Source organism: Anabas testudineus, chromosome 3 (genome assembly GCF_900324465.2).
Source record: "Anabas testudineus chromosome 3, fAnaTes1.2, whole genome shotgun sequence".
NCBI lineage: Eukaryota > Metazoa > Chordata > Actinopteri > Anabantiformes > Anabantidae > Anabas > Anabas testudineus.
Window position 1 is genome coordinate 16,380,840 of NC_046612.1, and position 17,429 is coordinate 16,398,268.

Sequence of the window (17,429 nt, forward strand, 5' to 3'; positions counted from 1 at the left end):
TGTCCCTACACCGCCTTCGCCTCCTCCCTGTGGGGATGGTAATCCACAGGGAGCCCGGGGTCCTGGTAATATCCTTCGGGATGTTACCAGAGCGAAAAAAGTCGGCTGTAACCGCTTGTTCACTTTGTAGTCCTAACTTTAGGAGCTCATACCAGCTGTAGATGTTATTCGCCCAGCAGGATGTAGTCCACACGAGTAGTAACTCACACAAAAATAGCCATTTAAAACACCGAAAAGGAGAGCACAGAGACGCTGTGCCATCATAACTGGGTTCCTCACTACATGTGCTTGTGACAGGCGTTTTTCATCTGAAGAGGCTGCCTCCTCATCCAAATCGAGCATGTCCTCTTGAGAGTGTTTTTCCACAGCCATCTTCAGTGCCTTGATTCTCAGTTTTCTTGTCTTGTAGCTTGTATGTTTGTCTGGTAGGGCCACGTAAAACTTCTCTGCAGTGCTGGGATCGTGGCACATAGATTTTGCCACCTTGCCTTTTCAGAGCGATGTTGATGGGCCTGAGTTGAAACACTGCCCCGGATTCTGTTGAAGGTGACAGTACCTGCCATCCGAGAGTCCCGCCAAGCCAGCTGGAGGAAGCGTCGGGGCTTCTCAATCTGTTTGCGGAGTTCTGTGTGGTACACATAAGTGCTGGCCTGACTTCGAGGACAGCACTTAGCCACCGAAACTCCTCTTTATTGAGACTTATTCTGCAGTTGTACGACCCTCTCACGGAGCTGACCCCCCCCCCCCCCCCCCCCCCCCCCCCCGCTCTAGGAACTATGCATAACTAGTTCTTTTGTTTTGTAAAAATGTTACAGTTGTGTTCAGTTTCTTCATTTCTTAATTTGGTGTTGATGTCGATAGAAGTAATGTGCATTGAGGTTGAAGTGTATATTGTAATTTGGTTGTAATTTACTATGTACAATGTGTTTGTTGTTTGAACAAGCAATGATGTTTAATCCTGTTATTTTGATTAGTTAATGAAGTGTCAGGAAAGTGGTTTAGTAGTGTGATTGGCTAAGGGGCGGGAGGTTGAGAGGTCAGCAGAGGAGGACAGCATGGCGAGCAGCACGTGCTGTTTTAATGTGCACTGAGTCTGCAAGTGACAACGAGGAGGTCGGCGTTGTGTGATTATCATTACGGGCTAACAACCAGCTAGCCTGAGCAGAGACTTTTCTAGACTTCCCAGATAGTGCTCCAGGTGACCAGGAGAAAGCCTGGCAGCTCCTCTGGCGACGAGAGAGAAGGACACGGTTCACCTCACAGATGAACTGACACCTGATGCTCATCGAGGTTAGCTGTGAGCTAAGCTACAGCGTGGAGTTGCAGTGGATGGACACTGACATTGACACTGGCTGTTTGTGAGTTATCCTAACTTTTATTTCTGCTCGCTAGAGTGAAAGGGCTTCCACGTTTTTGGCCACCACGTTCCCAAGCGCCGACCAGGCCTGCAACAGGGGGTTTGTTGTAATTTTATTTGCTTTTCTGTTTTCCATTTGGTCGCCGGCTGGTGTGTGTGGGCCCACAATGTTGAGTAAACATAAGAAGGTGATATTAATCCACATTTTCTTTTAGTTCAGACTTTAGTTACCATTTTTCATGACTGTGAAATATATTAAGTATTGTACACTTATTTTGAAAGGTTGAACACAGTACCTGTATGTGACAGCAATCTGCTGATATTTCATTTGGCTCAACAAAATAATAATAATAATAATGTATACTTTATTCATCCCCTTGGGGAAATTCGTTTTGGACAGCTGCCAGACCGAGTCGGCGCTACTACAGGGTTTCGGTGTCTTGTCCAAGGGCACCTCAGCTAGTAGCCAGGCGGAACCGGGAATCGAACCACTCACCCTGGGGTCCGTAGGCGACTGCCTAACAAGTGAAGACACAAAGTAACAGCCAGTTAAAGAATTAGTAGTCAAAAGGGATAATAAAATAACAAGGGATGTAACAATGCTCAGTCACTGCTATTTGAGCAGGTGCAGGTCCGAGCAGTAGTTTCATGTTTTGTGTTTCTATTTAGATTTTAAAAAGTCATTGTGTGACGTGATGACAGCTTAGCACACACATCAAACCACAGGAGGTTGCCATGTAGAATCATTGTCAATGAACAGACACGCCTTGTCAAAAGTTAACCATTGGAATTTTTTGCCTTCTTAATGTGTTTGACAGTTTTAGCTGTGAAGTGCGGTGGTAGTGTTAGTATGTGGCAAAGAACTCTACTGTAGTAATTCATAAGCATACTAGAAACAAGAATCAATAGTCCGCCTTCACTCGAAGACACGAAGGTCAGCCAGTTGAGGAAACTAAGAGGAAAATACATATCTCTGAGACATATCTCAGAATCAACTGCTCGTAAGAGACTGTGAGAATCACGCACATGAAACCTATCGTCTGTGCTAAATTGAAAGTCCCCACTTCATTGAGCGTTTCTGTATACGGACCAGCAATTTAAAAGGTCAAAGATATCATTATTATTATGTATTGAAAAGATACAGAATTTCATATTTTCAAATGGCAAATGGTGGCAAATGACCCCATGTCAGGAGAGCACTAGTCCTCATCATGTCTCGAGATTACTAAGTTTGTTACAAATGTCACCTGTTCTGACCGCTATTTGTTGCTCCTAAGGAATGGGGATGTGATGGAGAAGAACCTAGGTACCTCTCTTGTAAATCCAGCAAATAATTCATCTTTCTTGTCCTTGGGATACCTTTCACTGTTGTGTGTGTGTGTGTGTGTGTGTCTGCATGTGACACAAAGAAAAGAATAAGGGCCGTATGTTGACAGATCATTGTGCAGAGAGAAATTAAAAATCAATGCACCCTCCGTGCTGTTCTTCCCTTTCATCACATGCAGTGGCGACCCTTGACCTCTGCAGACTGTTCATCATGAGATGTCAAGAGAAGAAGCAAGTCTCAGGAAAAACTGACCTTGATTTTTTTGTTTTCACAGAAAAAAAAAACCACGATAAAACTGGCTATTTAATTTAGAAATTAAAATTAAGCTCTATAAAAAGCAAACTATAAAAATATTTGACGGTCTCAGCCTCTTAAGTTTGAGCCAGGGAGATTTAAACACCTGTTCTTTGTAATTTCAGGATGTCTGTTTCAAGGTCGATTAGTGTAACAGGGATTATAACTCTCTTTTTCTACAGTTATAAAATACACAAGAGGATTTAATTTGTCCATTTCCTGCAGTTAAATGATGGAAGCTTTCTGACAATACCTAATGGTGATGGAGGCACTTGGGGCCATAAGAACTCAACAATAACCTGACAAGCTCAAGGACTTGATAAACACTATTAAGGCTTTTCAATGTCAGCAAGGCATAAAATCAGCTATTTACACAACCAGCAGATCCACATCAACACAAGCTTTCAATTTGAACCCATGTTTGTGGCCACTAAAAGCTGCAAGGCTGACAGTCCTTTTTCTTTTTGGCGTTTTTTCTTATCTTTCTTATCTTTTCTTGCTAGATGTTTACAGGCTCACTAACTTTGTCTGATGGTTTGTGCTGGGCAGGTTGTATACAAGTTTGTTTATCAGCATTTTTCTTTTGCTCAGTGCTAACCTGTGCATTCATCAGTCGAACCCCAACAAAACAATACTTTCAGGACCTGTTGGGTCAGAACTAATTTCTCAACTAGCAAAGTGTAGCGTCTACAATATAAGCACCAAGATAGTTGAACCTGAGCTCTGAGCATGTTACTTAGCTCTAAAGGTTGATCGGTGAACCGGGAGGCTGTCGCCACCGTCGTTCTTCACATTTTTATGCTACAGAATATCCTGCTGCCTTGTTTGAGTTGATTACATAATATTAGTTCAGGGAAGGTTTGATCTTTTTGCTCACTTTTTGAATGCAATCATAAAATGTGTAGTATATATGTATGTATGTATGTATGTAATCCATTCATCCATCTGTCCATCATCCTAACCACTCTGCCTGTTGGGAGTCCTGGGGCGCTGGAGTTGATCCCAGATGTCATTAGGCAGGAGGCAGGGTACACCCTGGACACCAGACTATCCCAGGGCTGACTAGTTTGACTGTCTTTGGTTCATCACTCGGTTTATTTGTACACTGAGGCACTTTTTGTTCTCCGTTACAATGACAAATACTAACCAACAAACAAAAAGGTTCCCCATTTGAAGGCCGTTTCTCATTTTCACACGAGTGAGTGAATGAATGACAGAGAATGTGAGGCCACATATACACTTCCTCCGGCGTGTACATGCTGTGTGCAGTACCTTAAAAGCTGTTTATAGAGTTAAAAAAACAGATGACTTTCTTCCTTTTTGAAGTATTTAAAGAGATGCTTCCATGAACTTTTAAAAATTTAAAAAGCCTCCCAAGATCTAGATATAAATGTCCTAAAACACAGACCCCTGACCGTTTTCAACTTTCCTGCACTTGAAGTAAATCAGCATTTCAACAACTGTTAATAATAAAAAAAGAAGAAAAGATTTGGACTCAAGTTCAAGAATGAATTAAAGGTGCCAAATATGTTCTACAGCTGTATGACATGTCTGTAGATTTCTATATTTTCCCATATAGTGGACATCTTTGTTGGTTTATCCTTAAAATCAGTCCATAAATCCAGTGTTATAGCTTTTAATCTACCCACTGTTTTGGAGCCAAATCAAACAAACAAACATTGAAATAGTACCCACAAAGCCTCGACCCCAACCTCTGCCCGTTCGCCCAACAAGGAGAACATCACACTAGCAAATGCAGGAAACTCTTCTAAGATATGAGTAGATGACAAGAGCTCTACTAAAAGAGCTGTGGTGCTGCTTTGATGTGGTGTTTTGCCACCACCCAGTGGACATTGAAGTGCAGTCAACCTGAAAAGACAGAATATTTAAAGTCACCTGTTGGTTTTAATGTCGAGGTGGACAGTGTTCAATGTGGAAACATTTTTCTTCTGGACATGTTGACAGTTGACATGTGCTGATTATCTGTGTACATACAACATGTGATGACAATCTGGAATTTGTCTTTGTGGATGTTCATATTCTGCACACGCCCATTAGTCTCTATCACTGCTGAGATTTTCACTGATATGCATGAGTAATTACAGTATTTTGATTTGAACATTAGCATTAGATTTTAGGTGTAGGTTTTTCTGCGTGGACTTGGCATGTTCTCCCTGTGTCTGTGTGGGTTTTCTCATACTCTGGCTTCCTCCCACAGTCCAAAGACGTGCATGTTAGGTTAATGGTGACACTAAATTGCCCGTAGGTGTAAATAGTTGTATGTCTATATATATCGGCCCTGTGAGACTGGCAGCATGTCCTGGGTTTACCCAGCCTCTTGCCCAATGGCAAAAAGCTCTCAGGTTAATGGATATATGGACAACAGATAAGAGTTCACATGAGCACAGCAGAGGAGCTGGAGATCAGCCCCCTGTGAGGAAAATCTCTCTTTTAAATTAAGAGTTTAATCTTATTAGGGTTGTTTAACCCTAGCAAGGGAGGTGGAGTACCAATAAGGAAAAGGAGCAACAAATCATAAGTCCAAACAATGATCTAAATAACCTGTGTGAACTTTTTTTTCTTTTTATTATAAAATGTGTACTGTGTAAACTTTTATTTATTAGCCTGAAAACATTATAAATATAATGTTACAGTGGGCTAGTTTTCAAAGCACTGATGGAAAAAAATGTATGATTGTATGTCTTCAGAAATACACATCAAAATATTATTACATTGCAATAAACTGTCTCATTTCCTTTCTTCTATTGTTCCTTTTAGACTTGGCAACTTGAGGGAATGAATAGGTAACCCATGATGACTTTCATTAAATCCTTTTGGACATGGCCTGAGTTAAACCTTCCCTAAACCTCAGCTGCTAATTTTAGAGCCACCCATTTATTTAAGCCCACAGGTAGTTTGTCCTGCTCTGCCATTTGGATAGGCTGTGATCTGCATAATATTAAAATCATTAACGCCGTGAATAATACCAGACTTATCAGGTGACCACTGGAACATTTAGTTCTTTTGAATTATTTGAAATACAAAACAATGCATTTCATACAGAATTATAAAAGTTACTGATGAGTAACAATTATCAGTCATATAACACTATGAGTTCACTAAAATGCAGAGAAGTATGCAGTTGGATTGGAGATCTAATCTAAACATGCTCCACACATCTTGATACAATATCTTCTTGTTAAGCATCAGCATCATGTGACAAGTAAACTATCATTTGCTAAGTGTACTGCAAAATAAACCTTGCGCAAAAAGAACAATTAGTCCACAAAAAAGACACAAATGATGATCTGGGACAAGAAAACAGACCTGCTTATATTCTACATGGGTTCAGTTCCCTTGTTTGCAATAACTGCATAGAGCCTGTGACTCACTGACGTCACCAAACTGTTGAGTTCTTCGTTTGATTTGTGTTCCCAGTACGTCTAAAAGTGCAAACTGTTTGCCTTGGGATGTTTCTCTCTTCACCTCCATCTTCAGCTGGTGAAGTGCATGTTCAGTTGGGTTAAAGCAGTAATTCCCAAATCCAGTCTTCAGGCCCCCCCTGCTCTGCTTGTTTTCCACCTACCCCTGCCCCACCCACTGCTGATTACCTGGATCTGGTGTGTTCACGGCTGATCGATGAAGTTATATGTTGTGCCTGCATGCCGAAGCTCCCCACCTAGTTTAGGTGGATTTCTCTGTACATTGTTCTACATTACTGAATTCATCCTTTTAATGTCTAATCTTTGTGTGGCTCATCTGAGTATTTCAGTATATTTTTCTGTAAATTTCAACCTGACTGTGTAATTAATCCTGCTGATAAGGGGTTTGCACCTTGTGGTATGGTTTGGCCATAACAAACAAATTAGTCTTGTCGTTCCAATACTTGTGGGGCGGACTTACTCTGGAAAGTAGGTTGAAACATACTAATCTCTATGAACTTTAAAAAAATTAATGAGAAGAAGCAGCAGGATGTTGATGCTGAACTGATCTGCTTAAGGCTGTGAAGGTATCAGAGTATGTATTATGACTATGTTACTGCAAATTCCATAATTCAAATACTGTACGTGTTACTGACTGAATTCTAGTGGACCTCCTGATGAGTGACAATCTTAGTACCCTCTAATCAGCTCTCTGGGATTTCAAAGTGGATCACACTGTTACTTGTTCACTAACTAATGAGACATCAGCATCAAAGGAATCCCAAACTGCATCTGGGATAATTAAATAGCCCTCCAAAGTGAGCTGCGGCTCACATTGATAGGGATGGGAGCAACAGTCTTGTCGGCAAAGGAGGCCACGGCACTTTAGCTGGTCCGTGTACAACATTTAATTTTGGGGGCTTGGTTTTAATCTTTGCAAAAAAATCTTTTTAGATAGAGTTAAAAACAACTAACTGTTTGAAATTAATGAAATAATATAAATTACAAATGTTTTAGTATCTCAGAAACCTGATAAAATGGGATTCCTTAATTATTAGCAGTCACGTTGATGCATGCTTAGTTGTTACTGTCACCCATTGGTTTGGTTGGATGCTGGATATTTATATAAGTGGTCATCAATCATCCTCAGGGTTGTTCCTCACAGTTGTCTGACATTGATGGTCAATTTGTGCATGCTCTCAACCCATATCTTCTGGATCGTCTTGTCTCTCTAACCTAACCACAGAGCTAATGCAATCTAATTAAAAGAGATTGGTACCAGTTCTAAATTAGCATGACCTGGAGCCTCTTAGACTCTTGGCTTCTTTTTTTCTCAGCAGAAAAACAACAGTGAGACTGATTAAGGATGGCAACAGACTTGGATGCCGGCCATTTGGCAGATAAGTTAATGAAGCCGCGTCTGCATGTAGAAGAGGTGTAAAACTAAACTGACTCTTCTGCTAGCAGTCAACTCTTTAAAGGGACAAGTTGTACTTAACTTTAGGGCAAACATTCAAATTTAACAAATGTAGCTGGTTACAAAGGTGGAACATGCAACTGCTTAAGAGCCAGATATTGGGGTGGTGGATATCACAGTAGAGAGTGCAGTTTGAACTTGGAGTCAACAGATGCGACTCTAACACAGACATTTTATATGCATGTCAGCCTGCCACGCTTGCAAGTTTGGCCTACAACCACATTTAGCTGAAAACCTAATTAACAGAGAGAGGAAACCCCACCAACATAAGGCTATGGTAATCCTGAGGCCACACTAATCACCTGTCTCATACGTAACTTGGAGCTTTGGGATTCCACATGGTTATAAGTAACACCTGAGAGTATGAGATGCCCATTTCCAGTCCGGCTGTTTCATCGTGGAGTATACACCCAAAGGCTACCGGACTATGGACAGATAAATCCAAATAAAGTCCATCATGGGGCAGTCACAGCAAACAGAGAACAGTGAGGAGATTGATGTAAAGGCGCTTCAGGATATGTATAAAAGGTTTGTCATGGAGTGCCCAAGTGGACTACTTTTTCTGCATGAATTCAAGCGTTTCTTCGGTGTGGACCCAACAGGAGAAGTGTCGGACTATGCTGAGAACATGTTTCGAGCTTTTGACAAAAATGGGGTGAGAGAGTGAAAGCTATCACAACCTGGGTTGACTGTAAATCTTTACCAAAGTGTGATCTTAATGTTCTTATTGAAGCTATTGTATCTTTCAGGACAATACAATAGATTTTCTCGAGTTTGTGGCAGCACTGAATCTTGTTTTCCGCGGGGATTTGGAGCACAAGCTGCGCTGGTCATTCAAGGTGTATGACAAAGACGGCAACGGCTACGTGGAGAAGGATGAACTGCGGTCAATAATAGATGTAAGTCTGAGTCAGTCAGGGTCTTTGAAAAAGGAGATTCCCTCACACTAAGCTTCTCTTTTTCACTAACAATATGTAATGTTCAGATCTTTTGTTTCTATGCTCCTGCTATTGGGAATAGATGCTATTGCATTGATGTCTTTACTCTAATAAATTCTTCTTCATTTTAAGCCAAGCACCTTGCAAAGCTGGAGATTAGCTAAATGGTTTTGCAGCATTTACAGTAACTGAAATGACACCGAATCAATTGCATTACTAATAATGTGTGATTTTTCCAATACATTTCAAACTTGGTTGGTCAGTGACTGTATCATGCATCATATATGTTGCAGGTTATGCTTAAAAGGTGGTTGATACAACACATTTTATTCTGTAATGTCTTTATTTTGTCGTGCCAGAGCATCTATCGGCTGAAGAGAGTCTCAAAGACAGACACGAGCGAGCCACAGTTCACGTTAGATGAGGTTGTGGATCGAATATTACAAGCTGTTGATAGTGATGGAGACGGTAAGCATTAAGTCACAGGTCACAGAGAAAAAAATGAATATTTTGTTGGATCACCAGAGAATTTTAATCTCACTGTGACATTTCTTCCCCCACAGGTAAGATTAACATGGAAGAATTCATTAAAGGTGCACAGCAAGACCCCTGGTTGCTCAGCATGTTTAAGCTGGATATGAACCCTGCTGGATGGGTGCTGGAGCAGAGGAGAAGAAGTGCCCACTTCTGATACATCAAAGCACAGCTCTGCAATAGGACTGATACTCTTAGACTGCAACTGAATCAGGTGCCAAAAAGAAAAGTTATTATGGGCCAACATGTAGCTTTAAGTAAAACATCGGTAGCAGTTACACATCTTATCAAGGCCTAATAAGCTTCTATAATAAGCTTCTTTCTTTTACTATTCAAGCTATAATGATGATTATCTTTAGTTTTATTATCTTCGAATACAGTTCAAGAGACAAAAAGTAAACGATTGCATAAACAAATGCATGTCATATTGTTTGCTAACTCAAATCTCAGCTTTCAAGTTGTAAAGTGTTCAAGTGTAAGTAGTGAATCATTATGTCTGCTTTTTACTGTTTTTATAAACTGTTTTTATTTTTCATTTGAAACTAATAATAAGTTTCACAGTATTTGTTATGTTATTATTATTTAACACAATACTGTAAAATAATAATGTTTTTCCTGATTTCTTTCTTGTTGTTGAAGGCAAATGGTTATGAAACACTTATGAACTAAAGTTCAATAAAAGAGCAAGACTGAAAAGTCATCGTGTCTCATGTTAGGTCTGAAAAACATGCTCGACTTTTCATTAAAACGTGCAACACATCCTGTTCCCATCTAGAACAACATGAGCTACAGAAACAATCTACTGGGCGACCACCAGCCTACTTTCAGTCAGTGGTAATGACCACACCTACAAATCCATAATCCCAAGGATTTACCGAATTATTCTAGCACTACAGGTTTACCTTAGCGTCCCTTATGTCAATCTGTTAGTCTGTAGATTTTATTGTAAGGCTCATCTAAAGGCATCTGCCACCAAGTCACACCTGAGTCCACACTGATCTTTAAAAATATACACATCTTATGGGAACTATAATGAGCTATAACAAATAAAATGTACCTTGGGCCACCAAAGGTTCACGTGGGATCTGGCATGTGGATTACCACTTGAATCTTATCTTGTCAAATCCTTAGAATAAAAATAACCCTCTTGGTTCTAGACCCCTTCTAGTCAACACTGAAGGTAAGCAGTGCAGGCAGTCTTCAGGGTATCACTAAAGCATCTGTATATATTTTTTTCCTGTAATATTAAATACATTAGTGTAAAAAATTTTAATTCATTTAACAGACAAGAAACTGGTACCACAGTAGATTTAAAAGTAATGTATGCTGAGCATTCATTCCTTTACTTTGGCACCATCTGGTGGCAAGATCAAGAATAACACTGTAGAGCAGCAGAGCACTTGGACTGCTGAGGGTGTATTTTCATAAGGTCTACTGTTTTTAAACAGTGCATTAACTTTAACAAAAACTTGCCATGGTAACGGGTACCACGGCCCTAACACCAAGGCAACATTATGTATTCAGCTAGCTTTAATTTTTCGTTTTTACACACTTCCTGCCTTGATATATCGACGAACTTGCATGCTTCCTCATTGTGCAAACCCTTTTTTACTGTGAGGCAACAGGTATGACGTTTGTTGAACCATACAATATTTTCTTGTCCATTTTCCTAAGTAATGCCTTTTCAGTGGTCCCTGCATTTTTATTTTATTTTGGTAATATATCATAAAGTTAGACGCATATATGTATATACCCCAGTATGTATCCCTGGTAACATTATAGTGTCTTTCTTTTCTGTAAACTGATAAATATTCAAAATGGGAAGTAATCTGATTTCACTTCCCTGCCTCTGTTGTGGGAGAATGCGGTTTGCATTAGCTATGAGGAAACCAACTGCTAAAGCAGCTTAATCCTCTGTTCTACCCTCAGCACACTCTGAAGATAATCCAAGAAAGCTTTCCCCACTTATCTTTGAGGAAAATGGCTGCTATACGAGGTAAGCAACATGCGCTTTAAACTTTACCACAAGCAATCTGTGATTACTCTTGGGACTATTTATGTTCGTGACAGTAAATCAGTGGGTCTTTATATTATTGTCTGTATTGTGGGAGTCACCACTTCAAATATCCAAAGGATCTTTTTCAGCTGTCCATGCTCTAATTTTAGTCCTGCATAAATTTGTAATATTAAAATAAAATAATAAACCACATATATTTATTTTTTGCTTTTTCTCAAAAGCAGAATTCTGTAATTAGACATCAGAGAAGTGTTCTAAGAAACAGGTTTTTCTCAATAGCTGTTGCTCAATGACACCTCAGATCACCTGACCCTTATGTAGAAAGTACTACTCTTGGTTTCACGGATCTTTAACACACTGCAATCCTACCCGTTCACAGGGTTAAATTGGGAGGAACAGGACCTTTCAGGACAGAATCTGAAGTCCATTCCTCAGACTCTTCCATCACAAGTTAGAAGTGTGGATTTGCAAAGGAACAAACTGAAACGGCTCATTAGCATCTCCAGATTCACCCACCTAGTGGAGCTTAATCTGTCTAGGAATATGTTGATTGAATTTTCGAACGAAATGCGCCACCTTGACAAACTAGAGACACTGTACATGAACCAGAACAACATTAGATCCATTCCAGAGGGAATCTTTCCACATCTTCGAAGTCTAAAATTGGTCAAACTCAGCACAAATCGCTTGGCCAAGCTTCCTTCGGATATAAACCAGTGCACCAGTATCACTTACTTGGATCTATCCAAGAACTGCTTGCAAAGTATCCAACCACTAATCGGACTGCCAAAATTGGAGGAGCTTTTGGTTGAGAAAAACCAACTGACCGAGCTCCCGTCACAGCTCTTCCAGACCGATAACTGTAAGCTGACTGTGTGCAAGGCCACAGGGAACCCACTGAGGTGCCCACCAGAGGAGGTCTGTGTTGGAGGGGTCATGGATATCCAGAGCTACTTCCGTCAAATGGAAGAGAGCCCAGACACGCACAGTGCCTGGACAGTCAAGACCATGTTCCTGGGCTCCTCCATGGCTGGGAAGTCCACACTGTGCCGCAGCCTTAAGCAAGGGAAGCCTGTGGTGGTGGCAGTGAAGGACCGGACTGAGGGAATCGAGATCAGTCAACTGTACACAGAGGAAGTCCGTTTTCTTTTATGGGACTTTGCAGGACAGGAGGAGTACTACCTGACACATCATGTCTTTATCACACCAAGAGCCCTTGTCATCCTTACTGTTGATTTAGCCAGGTGAGCAAGAGTAATGATACTGAGTAATCCAACAATCAAAATGAAGACAGTGCATGCTGTCCTTTTAGCCTTTATCCTTTAATGCTAGGATGAAGGTACATGATGTTTATGTCTTCCATCATAACATCACCAAGTTACCTAAAATCCCATGATAAAAGCATCTGATTTTGTCCTTTAATCAGATACAACATTATGGAGCCGCAGTCGTTCAAAGACCAAGTGTGGTTCTGGATTAACAACATACAACTGCGTGTGCCGGACTCAGTGGTCCTGCTGGTGGGAACACATTGTGACCAATGCAGAGACCAGGAGGAGGTGTTGGAGAAGAAGAAGAATATCGAAGAGAAGGTAAAGACCATGCTGACAAACAGGAGGATGGTTTTAAAACAACGGAAAAGAAATCTGGAGGAAAGCACTGACCCCGCACTCTTTATGGACCAGGTCGACGAACTGGATTGTCTTCTGGAATACAAGTTGAAGGTAATTAGAGGATAATTTATATTGTTTTAAGTAATTTATTTATTTCTTCTTTTTAGCTTTGTGTTAAATTAGCTTTGTGTGCTTTGCCTTCACAGCCTTTCACAGTCGGTCTTAACCTCTCTTCCAGGTTCTGGATCTTTTACCTGTCGATTGCACAAAGACTGAGGACATTACGAAACTCAAAAGTCATATTTTGACATGTATTCAGTCAGACAGTGTTTTTCTTTGTTCTGATAGTATCTTACCAAAAAGTTACCAAGAGGTAGAACAAGCCATTTATACACTTGTTGCTTTACAAGACATTCCAGGACATGGTAAGTCTTAGTATGTTTAAACCTGACCACTGTATTGTTTCATTCAAAGTGTTACAAGAAGCTTAAGATTGATTTTGTTCTGTTTCCTATATCAGGCATTATTAGTGTTGAGGAACTGAGTGATTTAATTCTAAACCATGTTAAGCTGAGCAAAGAGAAGCTGCACTCCATTTTGCGATTCCTCTTGAGATATCTGCATCGCATCGGGGTGATCATTTGGTATGAAGAAGTGAGCGCATTGAGTGACAGAGTGTTTATCCAGCCTTCGTTCCTCATCTCAATGTTCAAGGTCAGAAACTGTTTTTTTATTATTATTATTATTGTTGTTTAATTTTATGTTTCAATGTGAAAAACAGCTATTTCCAAATATGAGAATTAAGAGTGTCTCTAACATGACCCAGGAGCAAGTCCTAAAGATGTCTGCATATATGGCTTCTTATTGCTCTTACGCCTGCCTCTTAAATGTAGACCATTGTCAGACATGACCTCACGCAGCAGCTAGAGGAAGTCTCCAGAGACCTTCTCGTGCAGGAAGGGGCTCTGGTGAAACAGAAGTTCATCTGGGTGGATGACTTGAAGTGCCGAGGGACTCTGCACAACGTGGCCATACGCATCTTGACCCGCAGAGAGTTAGAGAAGGTGGTCGGGGATGACGATGACTTGATCAGAGAGGTGGTGGGAACCAAGAGGGAGGCAGGCATAATACTAACCCTGCTGCAGTATTTTGAGGTCTGCCTCCCCTCTTTAGTTGGAAGCCTCCTGAACCCCAAAGCACTGGAGTTCAAACCCGGTGAAAAGCAATGGGAGTGTGCCAGGATGGCCAAGAGAGATCTAGATGGTGTCTGTCTCTTCCCCATGTACCTAAAGGATGACCTCATAGTGTGCCACACGTGGGGTGAAGACAAGCAGGATGACCTCAGCGTTCATGTGTACTTCCTTCCTGAGATTCCTCACGGCTTCTTCCACAGGTATTATAGCTTGGAAGAGGTTTTAATAATTAACATCGTCTGTCCATAATCACAATAATGCAGACGTATGAACGTGGGCCATGAGACTGATGTGCGAGCACAAGATAAACTGTGATACTCAATAATTAAAGCCTTTTATTTAGTAATTGCATGCTCGTTTACACTTAATGCTTCTTAACAGCTGCCTGTATCTATTAATGTAACCTTCAGAGTCATCATCAAGACATGCTCCCTGTTTCCCACTCACTGGGTAGGGAGAGAGCAGTGTCTGCTCTGCTGTGGAAACAGACTGGCTCTGGTGAGACAGAGGAATAAAGATGGAGATCCACTTATAGAAATACGCTGCCGGAGACCTGAGAAGGGTGAACGTAATGAAAAAAATTCTAACCATTTTACAGAGAGATCAAATGCTTTGCAGAGCCACAGTAAAGTTTGTCTCCTCTCCCTCTTCACAGAGTTCCAGCAGCTGTGGGATCTTATCTTGGCAGTGATGTCCAAGCTGCTTGTGCTTTCCAGGGAGTGGCCAGGACTGACTCAGCAGGTGCACACACCCTGTCCAGAGAGAGGCTGTCAACACTACTTCACCTGGAGGGACTGGCAGGAGCTGAACAACACGGACTTCTACAACTTGTGAGTGTTGTATCAGTTCGGGTAGCGCCCAGTTTGTGCCTCTCAAGTATTCTCACTATGTTTTATTCTCAGAGAGTACAGTTTAAAAACCACTGTTGTTTTGTGTGTTATCTTAGTCTTTCATTGACTCTAACCGCTTTTTGTCTTCGTGTTTTGCTTTAAAAATAAATCTGCCCAACTGAGTAACAGTATATTTACACTGACCCCACTTCCACTATAGCTGTTATAAAAACACACACACACACACACACTTCTGCTTCTGTAGTTAGCAATTCAAGTTTCAGCTGAATCGAGGTTTTAAAGCTAGATAAAAACGTGACGTTAGCTGCTAACTGCTTGTATTTCTGTGTTGATTTGTTTATTTGTGTTTTTTAAATAGTGTGAACGAAGAGAAACTAGTTTGTCAGGGAGGTCACACGCGACGGACAGAGCTGATTTTTCCAAAAGGTAAATAAAAGTTTGTGTGATTGCTCGAGGTTCGAGTAATGCAAAAGGAGGTGTGAAGTGAATTTTGTTTTCAACTTTTCAGTTCCCACTCTACCGCAGACGTAAGAAAAGTGAGAAATGCTGCACAACAATGACGACTGGTTCCAAATGTTCACCTTATTGTCACTTACCGCGTAATTCTGCAGCAACTGTTCCAAAAGGATTCTCTGATTTATATTATTATTTATATTCCTCCATGTTAACTTATCAACTGAGGGCAGGAGGTCTGATTTAAGGAACAGATAGACAGATCAACCATTACAGCATCTTTCCTTAGCTGAAAAATGAGGAACTTGTAAGTCGCTTTGGCTAAATGACTAAATGGAAGTGTAAATGTAAATGTGGTGTTCAGCCCATCTGCAGCATGCTTTTCTATATTGTAACACTTTATTTGTATGTTTGCAGTATTTTTGTATCTTTGGTTTGTGGCTGTATTGTATTCACCAAAGGTACGAGAGGAACTGCTATTTCGATTTCCTGTATGTACTCCACATGTGGTAGAATTTCCAATAAACTAGACCATCACTTTGACTTTGACACAATTACTTGAATTCTAAATTCGTCTGGTGAAAGAAAAAATAACATTTCCTTTGCCTGCAAAAACATTTTAGTGGTAAAACACAGTGTGAGCAGTGCTACTGTTTGTAACTGGTGTTTTTTTTATGGTAATTTACATCGATGTAAATGCAGGAATGTGTAGATTTTTCTTTTTGGTCTTTGGATTATTCCTTGATTGAAACGCTGGCATCTACAAAAAAAAGTGAAAGAATAAAAAGAACAGAAAAGTCAAGTTACCATGGCAACGACAGAAATAGAGAAACAAACGACAAAGATGAAGACATTGAGTTACAGCCACGGTTACAAGGTACATTGAAACAATTATTCCTCTGCCTAGTTTCTGGATTACCAGGTCCAGCTTCTTCAGTGTCTAGCATTAAATATCCATGTTGAGATCCAGGTCCTGCAGCTTTTTCTTGACTTCTGCCTGCTCTACAATATCAGTTATAACGGCAAGAGTTTTGTATAATGCAGATTTACTTTAGGCATTACTCACTAGAGTATGTAAGCAGGCTGCTCATCAGGTTACACAGTTATTTCTACTAGCACTACAACTCGGACATCTTATCCATTTTAGACTAAATAAATAGGCTCTTTCCACAAAACTGACATGATACCTCAAGCTTTCTGAAGTTCAGCGACACATTCTCTTTATCAGCTCAGTTTGCCAAGCCTGATAGAGAGTACTCACCAGATCATTGTCTGGTGTTGTGTGTTTTGTTACCAGGCGCAGTAAGGTAAGTCAAAATCAGAAAGTATACATAAAATATTAGGAATATTTGATTCAAATAAAGTAGACTGATTAATAGCCTAGAAAAATATATATATAAAGGAGTAGATAGATAAAATAAAGTAGCTGTATAAATAAATAAATAAATACATATAATAGATATGCATTGTAATCTTCATGATAGATTTCCTGTATCAGATGCACTTTCACTGGTCACATTTGAGAACAGTTCTCCCGACTGGGCTGCACGTGACTCCACACAGCTGCACTTCCTGCCTCACAGGCTCTACAACGGTTCAAGGGAGAGGATCCGTTGATCAAACCAGGTCAAGCTGTTTCAGTTATTTCCAGGTTTGGGAACCTCTGAGCTGAAGTGGTCTTATGAGCCTACTGCAATGTTTCTGTGTCCAGCACTGTCCTCTGCTGGTTTGTTTCTGACATGACTGTTAGAAACCTGTTACAGTAGGTAACATGTGGAGTGTTTTGTTTGCAGAACAGGGTGATGACAAACATAATGGTTTTTATTCAACATTTTAAGTGATTTATTTTCTGGATTTAGATTTGAACCTGTAACAGTTCCAATAAATAAACTGGGAATAGATCTGGATGGCTATTCCACATGTGTCCAACCTGGTATTAAAAACATATATCCA

At 40.4% G+C, this 17,429-nt stretch overlaps 2 protein-coding genes across 4 annotated transcripts; both read left to right on the forward strand.

Moving 5' to 3' along the window:
• The first annotated feature begins 8,257 nt into the window (after positions 1-8,257).
• LOC113174061 (guanylyl cyclase-activating protein 2-like) lies at positions 8,258-9,583 on the forward strand. Its single transcript, XM_026377736.1, has 4 exons — positions 8,258-8,532; positions 8,627-8,776; positions 9,175-9,283; positions 9,379-9,583. Exons 1-4 carry the CDS (start codon positions 8,335-8,337, stop codon positions 9,504-9,506), a joined length of 585 nt encoding a protein of 194 aa, XP_026233521.1. The 5' UTR covers positions 8,258-8,334; the 3' UTR covers positions 9,507-9,583.
• Positions 9,584-11,237: 1,654 nt separating this feature from the next.
• Positions 11,238-16,019, forward strand: si:ch211-210p4.6 (malignant fibrous histiocytoma-amplified sequence 1 homolog). 3 transcript variants are annotated; one of them, XM_026379049.1, is made up of 10 exons: positions 11,238-11,345; positions 11,746-12,610; positions 12,793-13,090; positions 13,218-13,404; positions 13,500-13,693; positions 13,873-14,372; positions 14,583-14,740; positions 14,828-15,002; positions 15,382-15,449; positions 15,532-16,019. In XM_026379049.1, the coding sequence occupies exons 1-10, from the start codon at positions 11,330-11,332 to the stop codon at positions 15,552-15,554; spliced, it is 2,484 nt and encodes an 827-aa protein (XP_026234834.1). In that variant the 5' UTR covers positions 11,238-11,329; the 3' UTR covers positions 15,555-16,019. The 3 variants fall into 3 exon arrangements, with proteins under 3 accessions (XP_026234834.1, XP_026234835.1, XP_026234833.1); XM_026379050.1 differs by having other exon boundaries at positions 14,583-14,734; XM_026379048.1 differs by having other exon boundaries at positions 14,583-15,002.
• The last annotated feature ends 1,410 nt before the right edge of the window (positions 16,020-17,429 follow it).